The 22,413-nt window shown below is 26.6% G+C and overlaps 7 protein-coding genes across 7 annotated transcripts; 4 read left to right on the forward strand and 3 right to left on the reverse strand.

Moving 5' to 3' along the window:
* Nucleotides 1-2,038: 2,038 nt before the first annotated feature.
* NAEGRDRAFT_35386 (uncharacterized protein) lies at nt 2,039-3,334 on the forward strand (the record flags this gene model as incomplete). The annotated part of the gene is made up of 1 exon (XM_002681324.1): nt 2,039-3,334. The coding sequence occupies one exon, from the start codon at nt 2,039-2,041 to the stop codon at nt 3,314-3,316; it is 1,278 nt and encodes a 425-aa protein (XP_002681370.1). The 3' UTR covers nt 3,317-3,334.
* A 363-nt stretch (nt 3,335-3,697) lies between these two features.
* Nucleotides 3,698-4,649, reverse strand: NAEGRDRAFT_63335 (uncharacterized protein; the record flags this gene model as incomplete). Its single annotated transcript, XM_002681458.1, has 2 exons — nt 3,698-3,736; nt 3,831-4,649. The coding sequence occupies 2 exons, from the start codon at nt 4,647-4,649 to the stop codon at nt 3,698-3,700; spliced, it is 858 nt and encodes a 285-aa protein (XP_002681504.1).
* A 233-nt stretch (nt 4,650-4,882) lies between these two features.
* NAEGRDRAFT_63336 (rho GTPase activating protein) lies at nt 4,883-7,981 on the forward strand (the record flags this gene model as incomplete). Its single annotated transcript, XM_002681325.1, has 7 exons — nt 4,883-4,953; nt 5,095-5,222; nt 5,295-5,607; nt 5,873-6,120; nt 6,166-6,303; nt 6,350-7,390; nt 7,455-7,981. 7 exons carry the CDS (start codon nt 4,883-4,885, stop codon nt 7,979-7,981), a joined length of 2,466 nt encoding a protein of 821 aa, XP_002681371.1.
* Nucleotides 7,982-8,063: 82 nt separating this feature from the next.
* NAEGRDRAFT_63337 (uncharacterized protein) lies at nt 8,064-10,006 on the reverse strand (the record flags this gene model as incomplete). Its single annotated transcript, XM_002681459.1, has 4 exons — nt 8,064-8,842; nt 8,953-9,355; nt 9,401-9,543; nt 9,745-10,006. The coding sequence occupies 4 exons, from the start codon at nt 10,004-10,006 to the stop codon at nt 8,064-8,066; spliced, it is 1,587 nt and encodes a 528-aa protein (XP_002681505.1).
* A 1,082-nt stretch (nt 10,007-11,088) lies between these two features.
* Nucleotides 11,089-14,964, reverse strand: NAEGRDRAFT_78402 (uncharacterized protein; the record flags this gene model as incomplete). The annotated part of the gene is made up of 1 exon (XM_002681460.1): nt 11,089-14,964. One exon carries the CDS (start codon nt 14,962-14,964, stop codon nt 11,089-11,091), a length of 3,876 nt encoding a protein of 1,291 aa, XP_002681506.1.
* Nucleotides 14,965-17,119: 2,155 nt separating this feature from the next.
* NAEGRDRAFT_63339 (uncharacterized protein) lies at nt 17,120-19,538 on the forward strand (the record flags this gene model as incomplete). Its single annotated transcript, XM_002681326.1, has 3 exons — nt 17,120-17,561; nt 17,659-19,080; nt 19,189-19,538. The coding sequence occupies 3 exons, from the start codon at nt 17,120-17,122 to the stop codon at nt 19,536-19,538; spliced, it is 2,214 nt and encodes a 737-aa protein (XP_002681372.1).
* Nucleotides 19,539-20,509: 971 nt separating this feature from the next.
* On the forward strand, nt 20,510-22,123 carry NAEGRDRAFT_78403 (uncharacterized protein; the record flags this gene model as incomplete). The annotated part of the gene is made up of 2 exons (XM_002681327.1): nt 20,510-21,090; nt 21,148-22,123. The coding sequence occupies 2 exons, from the start codon at nt 20,510-20,512 to the stop codon at nt 22,121-22,123; spliced, it is 1,557 nt and encodes a 518-aa protein (XP_002681373.1).
* Nucleotides 22,124-22,413: the final 290 nt, after the last annotated feature.

Raw genomic sequence — 22,413 nt, forward strand, 5'->3', positions numbered from 1 at the left:
AAATTCACATCAACCATGGAAGAAACGTTATTGTGTTTTAACTGAATCATGTGAATTTAGATATATGAGTAAAATTGGTCAATCACCAAAAGGTTTATTTTCATTACAAGGTACTTGGGCATCACGTATTAATAGTAATGATATTGATGATAATGATGATATTGATATTAACAATGATATTAAGAATAATACTAATAATAATACTATTACAAATAATTCAAATAATAATAATAATAATACAAGTATAGATTCAGATACAAATCATAATGATGAAAATTTCAATGAACAATTTTTAAATATTCATTCAAATTCATATCAATTTCAAATTGAAACAAGTGAAAGAATTTATAAATTTCAAGCACCTTCTTATCAATCTTTAAAAAGTTGGTTAAATTCACTTGAACAAGTTGGTTGTAAAGTTAAAATTGATGAAAATGATGGAATTGTAAAAACAGGTTATTTAATGAAAGAGAGAACAACTAATCATTGGAATAAGAGATTTATAACACTGACGGAATCTAATGAATTAAAATATTATGGAAAAAACAAATCAAATCGTTCCTTAAAAGGTACTATTCAACTTGAAGATTCTTATATTACTAAAATTATTGAAAAATATGAACAACAAAATATTGTAACAAGTACAATTGAATCTTTAACTGATACTATTATGTTAACTAATCATCATACTTTCAATAATAATTCTAATAATACTAATAATAATAATAATAATAGTAATAATGGTAATAATAATAATTATATTATGAAATATAAATTTAAAATTCATACACCTGAGAGAAATCACATATTTGAAGCTGAAAATGAAATGGAACTTGATCATTGGATTCAAATAATTTCCAAATATGGTTCAATTCAAAGAAATGAAAATGATCCAAAACCAATTTTTAAAAATCGTCTCGCCAAATACTATCTCAAAACAACAGAACAAGTTATTTTGGAAAGACAAGAAAAGCTACAGGAATACATTGTTAGTGAAGATAGTTTGAGAAGTAAATTGGAGAGAAATAAGAATAATGCTTCATTTAGATTAAATAATTCAAGTTTTCTTAGTAGTAATAATACTAGTTCAATTAGTATTCATTCAAATAATGTTTCAACCAATGCCATGAATAATGGAGGTGGTGATAATAATCAACATCATCAATTATTAACAGTTCAAACAGCAACTGGAAATTATAGAAAACAACGTAATAGTAGAGCTTATTCTAAATCTGAAACAAGTTTATTGAATCATCATTATAATCAAACAAAGAGTTTATTGAATTTGAAACCAGGTGAAACACCTCCACCACCAACAAGTCCAACATTTTCTCTATTATCATCAATTTCACATAATGATGAACATAATCATTCTAATCATTTAATATCACCTTCATCACCTTCATTGAATGTTTCATTGATTGCACATGTTCCAGAGGATGAATTTATTTCAGATGATGAAATTGATGAAAATCTTGATATTCAAGTATTGAAAATTGAACCAATTGAAAAATACATTCCAAATACTAATAATAATACTAATAATACCACTATCACTACCACTACTACTACTAATAATAATAATAGCAGTGAACAACAAGTGGTTGTTAATACTACTGCTGTTGAATTACAACAACCATCAATTGTTATTGAAAATAGTGATGATGATAAACAATTAATTGTAAATAATGAAAAAGTACCTTTACAATCATTAACAGTATACTCACATAATAATATTGGTGTTAGTGATTCATCAGATGAATTCCAAATTATTGTTGAAGATTTAACAATGAATGAACATGAAATTGAAACTATTAATAATATTGATAATACTGATAATATGAGTGATAATATTTCAAATAGATCTTTATCTCAACAATATTTAACTAATGATGATGATATGAATGATATGAATGATAATCAACCATCTCAACAATATGATTCAACAAGTGAATTATTAGTGAATCAAAAAACTCATCAACATGATTCAATTGATATTCAAATTGAACCACCATTAAATGATGAACATTCCAATGAAATGGAAATTGATTATTCCTATAATACATCAAATCCAATTCAAAGTCAAGGATATTATACTAGTTATCAAATAATACCCAACTTGAAACCATCTATTGTAATAGATAATGGATCAGGTATATTAAAATCAGGATTTGCTAATCAAGATTTTCCAATTTGTGTTTTTAATAACATGATTGGTCGATTGAAACAATATTCAGCAACGAGAGGTGTTGGAATTGGAGGAATGAGTGGAATGGGTGGAATTGGAGATCAAGGTAAAAAATTATATTTTGGAGATGGAGCTCAATCATTGAGAGGTGTTTTACAATTATCATATCCAGTTGAAAGAGGAATTGTAAAGAATTTTGATGATTTTGAAATGATGTTACAATATACTCAAGATTGTTTAAAATTGGAAACATTTAGTGAAAATCCATTATTAATAACTGAATCAACAATTAATCCAAAACAAAATAGAGAAAGAATTACACAAATGATGTTTGAAACATTTGATGTACCATATCTATATATGGCTAAATCACCTGTTTTATCTTTATTTGCACATGGTTATACAACTGGTTTAGTTTTAGATTCAGGTGATGGTGTTACACATACTGTTCCAATTTATGAAGGTTATTCTTTACCACATGCTGTTCAAAGATTAGAACTTGCAGGTAAAGATTTAACAAATTACATGTTAAATTTATTGAATCAATCTGGTCAATCAAAACCATTTCAATCTCAAAATTCTTCATCTCATATTGAAATTGTTAGATGTTTAAAAGAAGATTTATCTTTTGTTAAATCATTTAATGATTCACATAATTCATCATCATCAAATACTATTAACAATAATAATTCTTCATCATTACAAGTTAATTATGATTTACCAGATGGTACAAGTATTAAAGTTGGAGAGGAAAGATTTAAATGTCCAGAATTATTATTTAATCCATCAATTGTTAATGGAGGAAGTGAAATGTTGGGAGTTCATGAATTATGTAAAAAAACAATTTATGAATGTGATATTGATTTGAGAAAGACTTTGGCTTCAAATATTTTCCTTTCAGGTGGTTCAACTAAATTTAATGGATTTCAATCAAGATTACAAGATGAAATACAAAATTTATTACCTTATTCTAATAAGGTTAAAGTTAAAGGTTCGAAAGATGTTCAATTTTTACCATGGATTGGTGGTTCAATCATTTCAAAGATTTCACGTTTCCCTTACGATTGTATTAGTAGACAAGAATATGAAGAAACAGGTCCATATTATTGTCATGTTAAATTTATGTAAATAATAAATTCAAATAATAATAAAGTGAATATTATTCCCATTCAGCATTTGTTTCCACTGCCCATTCATCCACAGTTGCTGTTTCACAAGTTATAACAGATGGTGCAATCACTGAAATACTTCCTGTTATTACATTCTCTGCAATTTTAAATATATGAATAGAACCATCTGAACATCCAACAAATAATTGACTTCCATCATTGGACCAAATTAATGATTTTGGATTTTGAGCTTCCTTCTTTCTATTATTGAATGATTTTGAATTATTTTTTCCAATTAATTGATGATGAACTATTGTTTTACTCTCCAAATCAATAGTACATAATATTCCATTACTTTGAAGCAATGATAACCAATATCTATTAGGTGAATAACACATATCTATACATGTAACAGGTTTAGTTTCTTTTTTTCCTTCTTCTGAATTTCCATAATAATCATATAAATTAGTATCATAACTATTTTTCAAACAACAATCATATAAATGTTTAAATTCACAAGGTTGTGTTGTTACTATAACTTCAATTAATTCAACCTTATTCAATGAACCAGCCAATGAAAAGAAACTTCCATCTGGTGTTAATAAAAATTTCTCACCATCAAATTTTCCTTCCAAATTTGCTTGTGAAATTAATTTTGATTGATTTTCAACTTGCCACAATTTCATACAACCATCACTATTACCTAATGAAACAAATTGATAATTATCTGAAATTGGAGTTTCATTTTCACTAATTATACTATTACCATTTTCATCAAGAATAGCTTGAGTTTGACCTGCCCAATTTTTAATAAATCTAACCATTTTAACAATATCTGAATGTGAATCTTTAGAATTTGAATTCAACTTTTTCAAACATTGACCACCACTAACACTCCACAATCTCATTGTATTATCTCTTGATGATGATATAATTAGAGAACCATCTAATGAACAATCAATTGATAAAACACTATCTAAATGTCCATTTAATACTTTTTTACATTCAAATGTTTGCCAATTCCAAATTCTAATACTACCATCATTATAACTTGATATTATTGATTCACCACATATTGTTAGACATATATCTGTTAATTTAATTTCACTACTTTTAGACCAATTCGTTAATTGTCCTCTCATGACAAGTAATGTTTTTAAAGAATTATTATTATTATCATCAGTGGTAGTAGTAGTAGATGTTTGTATAATATCCCATAGCGTTATAATAGGATGATTTTTACTTGCTGTAACAAGTACATTATCATGTTTAGGAATAACATGAATAAAATCGATGGAGGAATTTTCAAGCCTTGTCAATGCTCTATGAAATTCAATACCAGTAGATGACATTTTTTTTCAACAGTGATTTTCACCTGATGCTTACTTCAATAATCGGAAGTTACGGAAACTTAACGAAATCATTACAATAATAATATTACTCTAAATCTACTGGTTCCAAGTTTTCTAGAAATGGAACGTTGGGGAAGTAGTTTCTAATTTCTAAAATTGCGCATTTTTTTTCAATTCCTTATTATCAACAAGCCTTAAAAAAACGATTACATCAAATAATAAAAATAATAACAATGGGAGTTAGAAATAGTAGACCTGATATTCCAAAACTTCCAATGGAAATGTTGGAAGAATTAGCTGAATCGTATGTATGATTGCGATTATATTGTCATCATCTTTTAATATTTAATTTTGGATTAAAAGTGTATATTTTGATGAAAATGAAATTGAAGAGTAAGCATCATCATGATGAATCTTATTAGTAGTATATACTATTATTGTATAGTCATTATATTTATTTTTGTACACAATTTCATGCTAGAATAGATCAATTTGTAAATATGGCTCAAGTGAGCAATATCACGGCACTTCGATATAATCCATTCAAGAAGAATATTGTGGAATTATTTTGTTGTACGTTCATCATTTAATCATCACAATTAAGGAAGTCTTATATTATCATCACAATGTATTTCATCAAAATAGCTGATCCAGAATCAGGATCAATGAGTTTTAGAGACTTTTTAGAAATGTGTTCAGTCTTTTCAAGAAAGGCTCCAAGAGAAGCTAAAATTGTTGTAATTTATTTATTATTTACATCATCATCAATGGATAATTTAATTAGACAATCGGATGTTGAGAATGTTCTTGCTAGATTTGTAGGTGAACAAATGAAAACAAGTTCAGATATTAAGGATCAAAAAGATATTACATCTATTGCAGGTGCTGCTGATTGTGTCATGAGAGAGGCTGATATTGATAACAGTGGTGAAGTATCATATAAGGAATTTCAAAGATTGTGTTTGCAATTTAAGGATTTTGATAAATATACCTTTACAGTTTTATAATATTACACAAACAATTCAAAATAACAACTAGTTTATATTTTGGCGCCAAAGCAGTTACAGTTTTAATTTTAAAAAAAAGCATCACTAGCAGTTATAAAAAAATGTTTGCAAAATGTAAGGCTATTTTATTATTGAAAATATGAACGTTGAAATCGTGATCATCGTGATCATCACAATAAATTCTTAATAACAACAACAATACATCATTAAAGTTAGAGGACGATCGAAAAGAAATGAGGATATGTTAGGTGAGGAATCTGGAGAAGTCTTCGGAAAGGATCTTAGAGAGAGGATTGATGAAGAACGTAAAATATATCAAGATCCTTCAATAATGATACCAACAATTGTAAAATTTCTAGTCGATTTCTTACGGGAAGCTCCTCCTAGACAGGGAATATTTAGAGAAGTTGGAAGTGTATTAAATGTTTCGAATTATCGTTCGAAGGTTAATGAATATGGTACAAGTAAGTTTTAAAGCCTTTAACGATTTAAAATTGAATGATAAAAAGAACCTGTTGATTATCGATCATTATTTAAACATGAATTGACACCAAATGATGCTTCATCACTTTTAAAATCATATTTTAGATATTTACCTGAACCACTTGTAACATTTAATGGTTATGACAGACTTGTTGTTATTGGACGTATGTATTTTGAATTGATTTAAATATTTTTAATTTACAAATATAGAAACTGAATTGGATGATAAAAATAGAATTTCCAAATTAAAAACAATGGTAGAAGGATTACCAACAGTTAATTATGAAACATTAAAATATTTCATAGATTTATTATTTGGAATATCAACAAGAGGAGTATATAATATGGATGCAAATAATTTAGCAGTTTGTTTAAATCCATCAATTTGTTTTGCTAAAGATAAAGAATCATCAGAATCATTTTTAAATTTAAATTATGTCATTACATCACTATCTTCAATGATTAAGAACTATCCACAAATATTTGATCAAAATATTAAGAATGATCAACAACAAGAACCAATAAGTGAACCTAAAGTAATTGTTGAAAAGAAAGTAACACCACCACCTTCACCTAAACTTGTAAAACCACAAACTCAACAAACTCAACATATTACTAATAGAACACCTTCTAAATTAATAGATAAAGGAACATCAACACCAAAATATAAAAGTTTTGATGAAGATTTTCAAGATACAATATTACAAGAATTAGATAGATTAGATTCAAAAATAGATTTCAGAGAAACTGAATTGGAATTAGAAAGAGATTTAAGAAAGAGTGGTAGAATGGATGATTATGGTTATAAAACATTTTTAGATACAAAAAAACTTAATACAAGTGAAATGTTTAAAGAATTAGAACAAGCTGAATCAACTGAAACATTAGGTGAAGATGATGATTTACTTTTAAAGAGAAGAAATTTTCATTCTAATTTATCAATTATTTTACCAGAGAATGAACAAGATTCATTTCCTGCACATCCATTACTAGCTTCAACTGCATCACCAATTTCTGTTTCTGCAACAATACCTCAAAATGATCAAGAAACAAAACGATTAATGGAATTAATTAGACAATTACAAAATGAAAATTCACAATTAAGAAAGAATCAAACTGAAATGTTCAACACTATTGAAAAATTACAAAATGATGGTGGACAAGCAAAACTAGGTGATGAAATGGAAAGAGTTAAAGCAATTGCAAATCATGAAATTCAACAAATTAGAAAATATATTTATAATGTTGAAGGTTTGTTAAATTTATTGTCATTATGGTTAATTATTTAACATTTATTAATTCTATTATAAAATAGAACAAACAATTGAGGAATTAAAACACATGTGGACTAAAATGGATCATTTAGAAGATGGAACTAAACAAGCCTTGTTAACATCAGATCCAGGTCATTTTGGAAGACAAATTTCACATTTAAAAGATGAAATTAAAAATATGAAACTTGAAATTCGAGATATATATGGCGGATTTGGTGAAATTAATGAAAGAATGAAAAGTATTGAAATAGATTATAGAGAAATTAATTCAAGAATTGATGATGTATTAAAAGAAGAACGTTTTATTAAGGCTAGACATGATTATGATCTTGAACATTTAAAACGACTAGTTGAAGAATCAAATTCAAGAATTAGACAAATGGGATTAGAAATTACAACAATACGATCAAGAGTTGATTCAAAATATTCGAATTTATCTTCACCAACAATGACTGCAAGTGCTTCAAGTAAATTAGCATCGCCTCAATTTACAACCACAGCAAATATGGAACATAGAACAACAAGTCATATTGCTACAAATTTACCAATTTCAAAATATAAATATTAATTTATTTGTATATATATACTATACAATACTAATAATAAATACTAATAAAAACACAACTTCTAGGCTTAATACTAGAAGTTTCTTATTTTCTCTTTTTTGTAGGCTTACAGGTATCATTATCAGTACTACTTGAACTTGTTGCAACAACAGATGATGTTGATTCATATTTTCTTTTCATTGTACTTGGTAATTGAACAATACATGCTAATTTGTTCTTATTGGAATAGTAGGATGGTATTTTGTAACGTTTCTTTTCATCTTCATCTAGTGTAATATATGGTAAATGAATTGATTTTGAAGGTACAGAGGCTAATTCATGAATCCATATTTTAATAAATTCACCATTCTTATCATGATCCAAACCTTGTTTAATTGGATTGAAATATCTTGGTCTAAAATCACAACCAATACCAGCTGACCATGCCCAATTACCATAATTTGAACAAGAATCTGTTGAATCTAATAATTGTCTTTCAAAATATTCAGCACCCATTCTCCAATCTATTTTCATATCTTTAATTAGAAATGATGCAACTACCATTCTACCTCTATTATTCATAAAACCTGTATTTAGTAATTCTCTCATACATGCATCTACAAATGGATATCCTGTTTTACCTTTACACCATTGTTGAAATCTTTCATTTTTATATTCATTCAATGGTACTTCCCATTCATAATCTAATTCCTTATTAGGTTGTAATGCTTTTTCATAAAAAAATGAATTTCCCATTTTCCATGCTAAATATTTATAGAAATCTCTCCATAATAATTCACTCACTAATATATTAGCACTTGATTTACTTTTTTCATTACTATTTTTTTGTATTTCTGTATATATATATCTTGAACTAATACATCCTAATATATATAATAATTATAAAATATTTTTAAATATTACAATAAATTGAAAAAAATTATTATTAATTAAATAATTAATAAAAAAATTAATAAATTAAATAAAAACATACCATTTGCTAACCAAGGTGATAATTTAGTACTATAATCACCAATATTTCCATTTCTAGTAGTTGAATAATTTTTTAATTTGTTTTCAATATAAAATTTACATCTTTTTAAGGCTTTATCTTCACCTCCAATAAATTTAACAACACTTCTTTGATCATATTTAATTTCATTATCAAATTGTGTTTTTTCCATATCTGGATATAAATATTCTTTCATAAATTCATTTACATTTTCTAATTTAGTAATTAAATTACTATTTTTAGAAAATTGAGAATGAATTTTGTTAATTTCTTCTTCACTTAATAATAATTCTTCATAATCTTCCTTTTCAATTTCATAACATTCAATTTCAATATCTTTTTCATCAATTGCCTTTTCAATCTTTTTTCTAAATGCAGAAAATACCTAAAATAAAAAAATATTTAAAAATTTAAAAAAATAAAAACATACTTTTGGTATTTGATTAGGTAAATCAGTATAAGGTAAATCATTTTTATGTATTAAAGTTGAAGACCATTTTTTAATAAAATTAATATTATTTCTATTACAAATATTTTCAATTTCCTTTTCAAAATTTTGTTCAAATAAAGTAACTTCACTATTAATATAAATATCACTAAAATTAAAATGTTTAATTAAATTATTTGTAAAATTATTAATTTTATCAAAATTAAAAGTTTTATCTTGAAAATTAAATTCATTATAAAATTCACAATCAATTAAAATTGAATTATTAAATTTTTTTAATAAATTTAAAATAGATTCAGTTATAAATTTAAATCTTTTAGGTCCACATGAATTTGGTATTTTAGAAATACTAAATGGGGAAGGTAATTGTGATTGAGATTTATCAAATATATAAATAGGTAATAATTTCTTATTTTCTTTTTTAGCTTTTTTAATTGCATAATATAATGCTTCATTATCATGAATTCTTAAATCATTACGAAACCATATACCAATTATAGATTCATGAATTTCATTTTTTATTTCATTTTTAAAAGTGGATAAAGTAATAGATTCTGGTGATGATTTAATCTTTGATTTTAGAGACATTTTTTTTTAAAGTTGAAAAGAAGAACATTTATTATCATTGAAGTTTTATGTGATGTAATTGAAGTTTGATGAAATTCAAGTTGTATATTTGAAGTTTATGTTCAAGTTACTATGAAATTTTTACAATATTGTCAGATTTTGCAATATTTATTAGTATAGTACAATATGATTAAGAATTTAAAAATCAGTTTAAGAAGGGAATATCCCATATATTCATCATCAATCTGTTGAAAAAATCAACACACAACACTGAAAAAAAAATGTCAATAACCATCAATACATCATTTCTTCAAAGAATAGGAGGAGCAAGTAATAATTCAACTATCGGAGGTGGTCAATCATATATAAAAAAATCAGTCAATACAGCCATAACACCACATTCAGATGATTCTGCTTCTTTTCATGATCCACATTCACCTATTAGTTTACATAGTATTATAAATGATGATAATCATCAGAATCAGAATCATGATAATGAACAATATAATGAAAAGACACCAATATTATTATCACAACAATCATATAATGAAAAACAATATTTATTAGAAAATGGTATAAATAATATAAATAATTATATATATGGTAATAATAATTTAAATAATAATTTAAATAATGATGAAATAATAGATGAAGAATTAAAAACAATTCAAAACAAATCAACAAAAGAATTACTTTCAAAAATTCATGATAATGATAAATCACTACTATTAAAATCATTTCAAGATGAAGAAGCTCCACATAATTTTACTATAATTGTTATCATTTCTGTTGTTATTTTCTTTTTTTTACCTTGTTTGGCTTTTTTACCTTATATTTATATGTGTAAATATAAAAATTCAGTTTCAGATATTGGTATGTTTTAATATTTTAAATATTTTTAATATTTTAAATAAAATAATTGGAAAATAATTTATTAAAATTTTATATTAGCTAAAGCATATTATAATATATCTAAAGCAATAATAGTAATATTAATATTATTATTAATATTATTAATATGTATAATAGCTGTACCATCAAGTATTGGATTTTCAATATTAATGACAATTAAAAAATAATTAAAAAAAATAATTAAAAAATATTTATCTTCTTTTAACTCTAATTGGTTTTCTATTATTATTTGAACCAGGTGCATTCATAGCAGATGATGGTTGAGCAGAGAATGGATTTGACATTCCACTACCACCACCCATATTCATACCACTAGATTGATTTAATCCAAATGAAGAGGCTTGTGAAAATGGTGATGAAATTGATGGTGTTACAGGTGTTGATAATCCTCCAAAACTACTTGGAATTGAATTTGAAAATGAACTTGTACCTAATGGTTGTTGTTGTTGTTGAGATGAAAATGTATTATTATCATTACCTCCACCAAATGAAAAACCACCACCTCCCATACTATTATTATTACCTAAACTATTGATAGCAGTAGTAGCAGGAGCACCACCTCCAAATGTAAAACCACCACCACCACTTGGTGTAGTTGTAGCACCACCTCCAAATGAAAAACCACCTCCCATACCACCACTACTACTATTAGAATTAGTATTTAATGGAGTTGAAAAATTAAAAGTATTAGATGTTGGTTGACTAGCTGCAGCAGGTGGTGATGAACTACTATTAAATGCAAAACCACCACCATTACTATTAGTATTTAATGGAGTACTTGCAGTGGTAGTAGTAGCAGGAGCACCACCAAATGTAAAACCACCTGTTAAAGTAGTTGGTGTTAAATTACTTTCATCAGGTTTAGTATTACCAAATGGTGATTTATCTATTATTGAATCATTAGTTGTTGTTGTAGTATTAATTATTGGATTAGTAGTACCTCCAAGTGTAAATGATGATGGTGTAGCAGTAGTTGTAGCAGTATTACCTCCTCCAAATGAAAATCCACCTGTTAATGAACTACCAATAGTAGATGATCCACCGAATTTAAATCCACTACCACTACCTGTACTATCTGATAATGTTGTATCTTTCTTTTCTTCACTTGGTGTAGTTGTAACACCTCCAAATGAGAATGATGATGATGTTGCACCTCCAAATGATGTAAATGATGGTGTTGTTGTAGTAGTAGTAGTAGTAGTATTTGATTCATCTTTCTTTTCAGTTGTATTAGTGTTTGATGTAAAATTAAATCCACCAAATGATGATGATGGTGCAGGTGCAGCAGTATCAGTAGTAGTATCATTAACAACACTTGATAGTGGTGTAGATGTTGGAATTTTAAAAGTAGCACCTCCAAATGAATAACCACCAACACTTGGTTTACTTTCTTCTTTCTTTTCTTCTTTTTTATCAAGTGCAAATGAACTAGTAAAATCAGTAGAAGCACCTCCAAATTTAAATCCACTACCAACATTACTTGTTGGTTTATCTTCACTTGTAGTAGTATCAGTATTAGCAGTAGTATTAGTAGTTAATTTAAATCCACCACCAATAGAAGATGATGAGAAATTAAAACCAGAACTAGTAGTAGATTCTTCCTTTTTATCTTCAGTTGGTTTAACAATAGCACCTCCAAATGAATAACCACCACTTGATGGTATACTACTTGTTAAAGATCCACCAAATTTGAATCCACCATTTACACTAGTAGTAGTAGTAGTTGAGGTATCTTCATCATCTTTATCATTTGAAGATGGAGTAGTTGATGATGATGCAAAATTAAATCCATTACTAGTAGTTGTTGTTGATGGTTTAGTATCATCCTTATTAGTAGTAGTGGTAGTAGGAGTAGTAGATAAAGTATTACCAGTAAAATTAAATCCACCAAAAGATGATGTTGTTGTATCCTTCTTTTCTTCACTTGTAGTAATTGCACCACCAAATTTAAATCCACCTAATGTAGTACTACTACTACTAGCAGAAGTTTCTTCCTTTTTATCATCTGATTTCTTATCATCTATTGTTGTTGGAATTGTAAATTTAATACCACTTGTTAAATCTAAACTAGTAGTATTATTTGATAATGATGCAAAATTAAATCCACCCAATGATGATGATGATGTAGTAGTAGTATTTGATTCTTCCTTTTTATCATCTGATTTCTTATCAGTTGCTCCACTAAATTTAAATCCACCAACACTAGTAATTTCCTTTTTCTTTGGTTCTTCTTCTTCTTCTTCTGAAGATGAAATAATATCATCATCATCTGATTCTTCTGATTTCTTTTCAGTAATAGTAGTAGTAATAGTAGGAATATTACTATTAGCTAATACACCACCAAATTTAAAACCAAATGATTGAGTTTCTTCCTTTTTATCATCTTGTTTCTTATCATCTGATTTCTTTTCAGCTAATACACCACCAAAATTAAATCCACCCATTGATGATGATGATGATGTAGTAGTCTTTGATTCATCATCCTTCTTTTCATTTGTATTATTACTTAAAACACCACTAAATTTAAATCCACCTGAACTAGCAGTAGTAGTAGTAGTAGTTTCCTTTTCATCTTCAGAAGATGATAAAATATCAATTTCTTCATCAGAATCTTCATCTTTTTGTGTTACTTCCTTATCAGTATTAGTAATAGTAATAGTAGTGGTTGGAATTGTAGTAGTTTCCTTTGTAGTAGTAGTAGTAGTAGTATTAGTATTATTAAATGTAAAAGGTGATGTAAGAGATGGAGAATCAAATTTAATACTTGAAATATTAAAAGCAGGAGTAGGAACATTTGATAATAATTTAGATTTTTCTCTATTAACTTGTTCAAATGTTTCTTCTTCTTCTTCTTCTTCATCATCTTCTTGTTGTTGTTCTTGTACTTTTCTAGCATATGGAGTTGAATCTTTTCTAATAGATTGTGTCTTTCTTTTAATTGGTGTTTCATCTGATTGACTAATATCAAATGATGTACTCTTCTTTTTACCATTTAAAGTAGATTTAGATGATTTAATGGCATCCTTTTTAGCAGTAGTTTTAGCATTTGATAAATCCATTGATTTTGTTGGAATTTCTTCATCATTTTCATCATTCATATCATTAATTGATTGTTTAATTCTAGATTGACTTCTTTGAACAGTTGATAAACGTAATGCTAATGGTTTAGGTGGTACTTTTTCAACATCAATTAAAGGTGATGATAATTGATCAAGTGTTTCTAATATTCTTTTAGCTGTTTCACTAATAGTTTTAACATTACTTGGTGATTTTTCAAAATGTTTAATACGTTTAAATGGTTGTTGTTGTTCTTGTTCATCTTTATCTTCAATAGTAGTAGTAGTAGTAGTAGATTGTTTTCTTTTAAAATTAGATGGAAATAATACTTTTTTAATTGAAGATGATTGATTATTATTATTATTATTATTAGATGATGATGTATATTGATTAAATGTTGGTGATAATATTGTATGTTGTTGTTGTGAATGTTGAATAGATTGATTAGATTGAATAGGAGATGGTGGAAAATTAATAGAATCACTTGTTGTTGGTTGTTGTTGTTGTAATAATTGTGAATGATTAAATGATTGTCTTCTAGTTGGAATTGGTTTAATAACATTATGTTCATCATTTAATTGTTGTTGTTGTTCAATTGTATTATTATTTTCATATTGTTGTTGTTGTAAATGATTATTATCTTCTTGATGTCTACTAGTATTATTATTATTATTATTATTTTGTAAAATATTTAATAATCTAGGAGAAGTAATAATTTTGTTAATATCATCATTTGTTAAATCAGGATATAAATGTTTAATTTCCTCAAATTGTTCACGATTATAATATTCAACACTCTTTTTAGAAAACCAACTAGTAGGAATTAATTTTTTAAAAAAGTTTGAAAAACTAGAAAATACAGAATATTCTTCTTCTTCTTCATATTGTCTAGTAGTACTATTATCATCTTCATCTAATAATATTATAGAATCAGAGATAACATCTGAAGGATAGGGATTATTAGTACGATAGGATTTAGTGTGTCTCCTTTCTGTACGTTGAATTGGCATTTTTTTTTAAATTCAGAATTTAAAATGAAAACAAAATCAAATTTATAGTTGAGGAGTTCAATGTAGTGATGTTGTGTTGTTGGCGTGGAATTGGAGAGATGAAGTTAATATTTATTGAAGGATATATGTTGTGTTGTTGGTTTTGCAACTTTTTTTTAGATTTCAAATTGAACAACAAGAATAGAGTGTGTATCAATATGAATGTGTTTCGTTTTGAAGAATTCCTTTTAAAAGAATTTATCATCATTGCTGAGGATAAAAGAAAATAATTGGAATACTTAATTCAAATATTAACATGTAGGAAAGAAGAAGAAGCCAATTAGAGATATTGTTGATAACATATGAAACCAAACTTGGCGAAGAACTTCGTTACAAGATTTTGAATTGTCAACTCAAAGCAAATAATGGTTGGTAAACCGTTCAACAACTTAAAAGAAAGGCAACCTTACTGTAAGTCTTACTGATCATCTTCAACAAAAGGATCATGTTTTAGATATTGAAAACATTGTTGCAATTGATTTAAAGAATGTCGTCAGATAATGAAGTTATAGTAAGGAAAAATCTGATTTGCCTTAATTGAAATAGGAAGCAATGATGGAAAAACTCAAAAGCATGAATTGATTGTATTCCCAATCAGATACGCTGCCTGACACAGCTTATTCATTGGACGGTAATAACAAGCTGTAATTGTAAACACTCACCGAAGATTGTTATATTACAGTATCTTACTTAATACACGAAAACGATAATCAAAAGCGATGATAACGCAATAAACCAGAATCTTCTTGTTATTATAAATGTTACCTATATATCATAGGATCACATTATATTTTACCATTACATGGAATAGATGCGCTGTTTGTAGTGCAGCAAGTTGTTGTTTTGTTGGAATCGGATAGACATGAATGACCGGTCAATTTTGATGCTATTGATTAATCAAGTTCCTACAATTATGATTACAAGGAAGGCTGGGATAGATAGTGTAAGTGTAACTCTTTCGAAACATAACAAATACGCAAATAATTCATACAAATAGTTACATATTGATTACCTAGCCATTCATTGAAAACCAATACATATCTGCAGTTTAGATTGAACTATCTAAAATTACATTCAAAGTGAAAATAGAAAATACCAACAAAATGGAAGACACTCGCATTGCTTCTTCCTACTTAACACGGACCTAGCACCGCGCTTTTATTAACATATTGTTATCACTTACAATATCCATTTGAGTAGTTAGTGGATGAATATCCTATTTTCACCAGTTTACAAAGTATGTTGAGTGCAACACTATATGCTATATTTTTCGCTTATCATAATATCACATACATAACGTGTTATATACATACAAGTGGCAAGTGGAATTGGCTTTGATGATGTTGATAAATTTGATTATTTTGCAAGGAAAACATGCTTGTTTGCATTAGGTTTTCAATAATATGATATAATACAATACAATTCATTTATTTGATATGAGAGAGGCTTTTAATTTGTTTCAAATGTTTTCCACTTTAGATTTAGTCTCAAACAAATTTATTCACACAATAATTATTTTGAAATATCTAAAACTTTGAGAATTGAATTGTTGATAAGATTAATGAAAAAGTTTGTTGGGAGATTGATGTCAAGGATCACAAAATTATCTTTGGTGTTAACTAGAAAAAATATTGTTCTATGAAGGAGACAAAATTCAAAGTGTTTCACTTGAAGACATATGTGAAATTATGAAACCCAAAGGCACAATTTAAATATCATTCAGATTCTTTTCAAAGAAATCAGAAACAGACTTGGAAGAATTGAGTAGAAAATTGGAGGCAGAACTGAAACAAACTTCACACAACAATTCAAAGTTTAGTTCAATTCAAAGCAAAGAAACAATCAACAAAGAAATCAAGTTCTTCAACCAATTCCCAAACAAGAAAACAAGTTAACACTGACAATGTAATTGAATTCGACTTGAGCGATAGGGAAGAAGATGCACAATCAGAAGTGAATCATGACTTATTTGAAGAATACGCTCCTAACCAATAAACTCTATCTTTATGATAGATATCATTCCATCGAATATCTAATTGAAAAAAGAAGAAATAACATTCTTCCATCATTAGTATCAATATGTAAATTCAATTTAATTATTGCACTTTGAAAAAAAATGTCTTCTTCACCACCATCAGAGACTATTGATGATGATGGTGATGTAATTCATCATCCATCCAATGATAATGTACAACAATCATCATCGGATGATAATAATATTAATACATTGGATAATAATATTGATAACAATAACAATACATTAGATAATAATAGTATTGATAATAATATTGATAATAATAATAATAATAAAAAAGAAATTAAATTAGAAGATTTATTAACAGAAGAAGAAATAGAAATAGCATCTAAAGTATTAGAAAAATTATCATTTCATTCATATTTATTAACAAATCCTAAATTATCAAATTTAATATTATCAGGTTCTTTAGTTTTTAAAAGAAAAATTACAAAAGAAGAACAAGTTGAAATGAAAAGAGAACAACGTAAAAAAATTAAAGAAAAAGTTAAAAATCATGATACAAATATTTTAAATGGAACTTGTATGTATACTTTAATTTTATTTAATATTTAATTTTAATTTAATTTATTTAATATTTATTTAATTAATATTTAATATATTTTATTAAATAAATATAGTAATGAAACAAAAGAAAATGAATGAAGTACATTTTTTAAAACAACAAATTAGAATGATACCAAATGCACCTAATAGTGAAGTACCATCTTTAACATTAGAAGAAGAAGAAGTAATTATTGAATCTATACCATATGATGAATCATTACATTCACATTTAGATAATAATCCAATTACAAGTCCAAATATTATTATTATTAATAATAATAATAATACAAATGATAGTAATGATAATTCAAATAATTCCAATGATAATAATAATAATAATAATACTACATCTGATAATAGTACTACTACTACGACATCCAATTCTAATTCTAATAATTCTTCTAATAATTCCAATTCTAATAATAATAGATTAAAAAAAGCCATTAGATGTTATATATGTCATGAAAAAACAAATCAAATTCATGAATTTTATCATAAAATGTGTTGTAAATGTGGAGAATATAATTTAGAAAAGAGATATCAACAAGTAGATTTATCTAATAAAATATGTCTAGTAACAGGTGGACGTATTAAAATAGGATATTATACAGCACTTAAATTATTAAGATCTAATGCTGAAATGGTAATAGTAACAAGTAGATTTCCTAAAGATACATCTATTAGATATTCTAATGAACCTGATTTTAATATATGGAAAGATAAATTAAAAATTTATGGTATTGATTTTAAACATATTCCATCTGTTATTAAATTTACTGAACATTTATTAAATATTTTACCTAGATTAGATATTTTAATTAATTGTGCTGCTCAAACTATTAGAAAACCAACTGCTTATTATGAACATGTTGCTAGATTTGAATTAACTACTTCTTTACAAGATTTATCTCAAAATGAAAGAAATTTATTACCTTTAGATTTTAATATGGAAATTAATCATGAACAAGAATTAATTGCATTAAAAATGTTATCTTCAATGAATGTTAATAATAATAATATGAATATGAATCAATTGACTAGTAGTAATGATAATGATAATAAGAGTAATGATGATAATAATAAGAGTGATAAGAATGATAATAATAACAAGACTCAATCATCAGAACATATCAATAATGATAATACAAATGAAATACATTTATCTAATAATACAGAAGAATCAAGACTATTATTAAATAATACTAGTAATAATAAGAATGAAATTAAATATTCAAGTATATTAGATCCTATTAATATAAGTACAAGTAGTTTAATATGTCAAATACCAATATTAGATGAAGATAAAAGTTATAATGAACAATCATTTCCACGTGATATTTATGATGTTAATCAAAATCAAGCAGATTTTAGATCAACAAATTCATGGATTGCTACTTTACAAGATGTACCTGTTTTTGAAATGTTAGAAGTACAAACTATTAATGTTACTGCTCCTTTCATTTTAACTTCAAAATTAAAACCTTTATTAATTAAAGGTTCTTTATATTCACATTATTTATTAAATAATAATTTAAATGAAAATATAAATGAAAATATTAATATAAATAATTTAAATAATAATTTAAATAATAATATTAAAAAAGGAATGAGTTTTATTGTAAATGTATCATCAATGGAAGGACAATTTTATCGTAGATCTAAAGGAGTAACACATCCACATTTAAATATGGCAAAAGCAAGTTTAAATATGATGACAAGAACAAGTGCATCTGATTATGCACGTGATAATATTTACATGACAAGTGTTGATACTGGTTGGAATAATGATGAAAATCCATTAACTGATTTGGATAATATTTCACAAACTTATTTTTGTCCTCTAGATGAAATTGATGGTGCTGCTAGAATTTTAGATCCAATTTATCAAGCAATTACAGGTAAACAATTATATTTTGGTGTTTTTTTAAAGAATTATGAACCATTTAGATGGTAAATAAATTTATTACAAAATTATTTCTTTCTAGATCTTTATGTTTGGGTAAATTTAAATTTAGTATATATTTGAAAATAAATGTTTAAGGTAATGTGAATCCTTAATAACTTGATAACTGTTTTTCAATTAACTGGTTCATGTGATTCTAATAAAGGGAATACTCTAATTATGTGATCATTCATTGTATAATTGATAATGATCAATGATGTTCAAGTATCAATTCTGTCCTCCCCTCATAATTCCTCCTTTATTCTAGTTTAACTTTCTTGTTGATAGCAAAGGAAGGAAGAAGAAAATACCCAACATTTGTATCTTATCAAAATAAATGTATTAGTGCAAGGATTTCTTTTTTTAATCTATTACCTTCTTATACCCCCATTTTAAAACAGCATCTAATTTAGATGACTTGTAACGATGTGATGGAACAATCCACATTTATTTTTTATCCTTAATTATACATCATTGTAAAATTGTTTTGACTTGTGTTTTATTAAGAGACAAAATATAAGATGACTTTTTACTCCTTAATAGTTTCATATTTTCTTTCGTGCATATGTATACAATGTGTTGTTATTCTTGTTGTGGTTATATCAGTTCATTAAAATGGATTGTCCACGCACTCCATAGCAAGCAATGGATTCAATGATTAATTACTTTGGATTCTCTGGATGTGCTGAGCACTGTTGTCCATACTCCGTCAACAAGAACACTACTTGACTACCCATTAATTGTGATCAAGAGGAGAGCAGTGTTCAGTGAAAAAACAGTTCTTGATCCCAACGCTCAGATGCGTTGTTTCAGACTTTAAAAAAACCATTCTTTAACAATCTCCGTTATATCTGGATTTGAGATTGCCTCTGAGCGGCACAGAAATACCAAACAATAGTTGAGAAACAGAAGCAAAAAAAAGCTTAAACTTTAATTTCTCCAATTACTGAATAATATCATCACACACTAGTCCACAACTTAAAATGACAATTAGCAAAAATCAAAGAGTTGTGATGAATCTGAACCAACAATCATCTCACATTCATCAAGCCTTCAGTACATCACATCCACCACCAGTATGCAATACATCCTCTTGTTTTACTGCTTCTACTACTACTCTAAAAAAGAATATGAATAAGATCATATCTTCATCAACAACTAATAATCATTCTAACCATACATCATCATCATTGTCATTCACTAAACCACATACATGTAATAATTCAAAGTTAACTCATCCCAATGTTCAGGTCAATACTCAAACTTTCAGCTCCTCAATCTCCTCCTCCACCAACAACACCAACAACAACACCAATACACAACAACAACAACAACATGTAACTCAATCCAATCATCCTCATCCACAACAACAAGGCTTTTGTTTAATATTAGATACACAATCAACAAGTATACACTCCAATAACTCACTTCAAATGCACTTTAGATGTAAGAAGAGTTACAAGGATTACACTTTGGATGACATTTCCCAATATTTTCATTTACCTATTAAGGAAGTTGCTTCTTCATTGAATGTTAGTGTTACATTTTTAAAGAAGGTTTGCAGGTATGTCTTTATATTGATATTAATATTGATATTGTATATTAACATGCATGTAAATAGACGATTGAATATAAGTAGATGGCCCTATAGAAAAGTAACATCACTTCATAAGAAAATATCAGATATTAAGCAAACAAATATTACATTATCAAAAAATAATACTATTATCAATAATAATAATACCATTGACAATATCAATGATAACAGTACAAGTGTTATTATCACAACTGGTGATGATCAAAATAACAAAATGATTATAGTTAATGAAGAGATTTCATTGAGTTCATTCTCATCAACCACACCTCATTCAAATATAATTACATCAAGTATTGAATCATCTACATTACAACATGCTATAAACAAGTGTAATCCTTGTCCAATTATCAATACTACTAATAGAGTCTGTGATTATCATCATGATCTAGCTGTTGGTGATTCAAATGAGAATCATCTTGAGAATCATTCGACGTCAACAACATGCTGTAGTCACAATAAGGAAAATAATATGCATCCAATTCCATCAATGTATTCAAACGACATTAAGAATCCTTCATCAGAATCCTCAACAACTCTTTACAATACTACTCCAACTTTTAATACAACAACATCATCCTCCTCTTGGAATACTTCATCTACAGTTAATACTACTACCACTGCCACTACAATGAATACTATTCAATATAATAGTCCTCAATCCAATTGTCAATATAATTCATTCCATTCTTTACCTTTCACAATAATAGCTCCAAAACGTTATACTTTTGATTCATACAATTGTTTTAATTGTAATACTTTTAATACTACTGAGAAGGAATGTAATGAAACGAGAAGAAGTAGTATTGATTCAATAATTGAAAGAAGAAGTAGTATTGATCAAGTTGAATTATCTTCTTCAAATTATAATAGTAGTTTTGAAAAGAATAGTGTAAATACTTCATATAGTGATGAATCAAAGAATGTATATAGAGATTTAACCACAAGAGAAGTTATTTATTTACCTTCATTTAATGATTTTTGTAAACAAGCTGGTTTATAATAAATAGCTTTTTCAAAATACTATGATAATAATTCAAACATGTAATGATAAAACATGAATCGTGACAATTGTATGATAATGTAATTACATGTCAACTTACATGTTGTGTATTAACATTCAATGAACATATGAGGATAAGAAAATATCTTTTAATGAACAATAAGTTTGAATTCAAAGTTGAGTTCAATACGAGGAAATGTTAATCTCAATCACTAAGATATTGCCCCTCCATGTCCTCTATTCATCTCCTCTCTTTATTACCATATAAATTTTATTCCTTTTTTTCTTCC

The sequence above is a fragment of the Naegleria gruberi genome, assembly GCF_000004985.1.
Source record: "Naegleria gruberi genomic scaffold NAEGRscaffold_6, whole genome shotgun sequence".
Classification (NCBI taxonomy): domain Eukaryota; phylum Heterolobosea; class Eutetramitea; order Acrasida; family Naegleriidae; genus Naegleria; species Naegleria gruberi.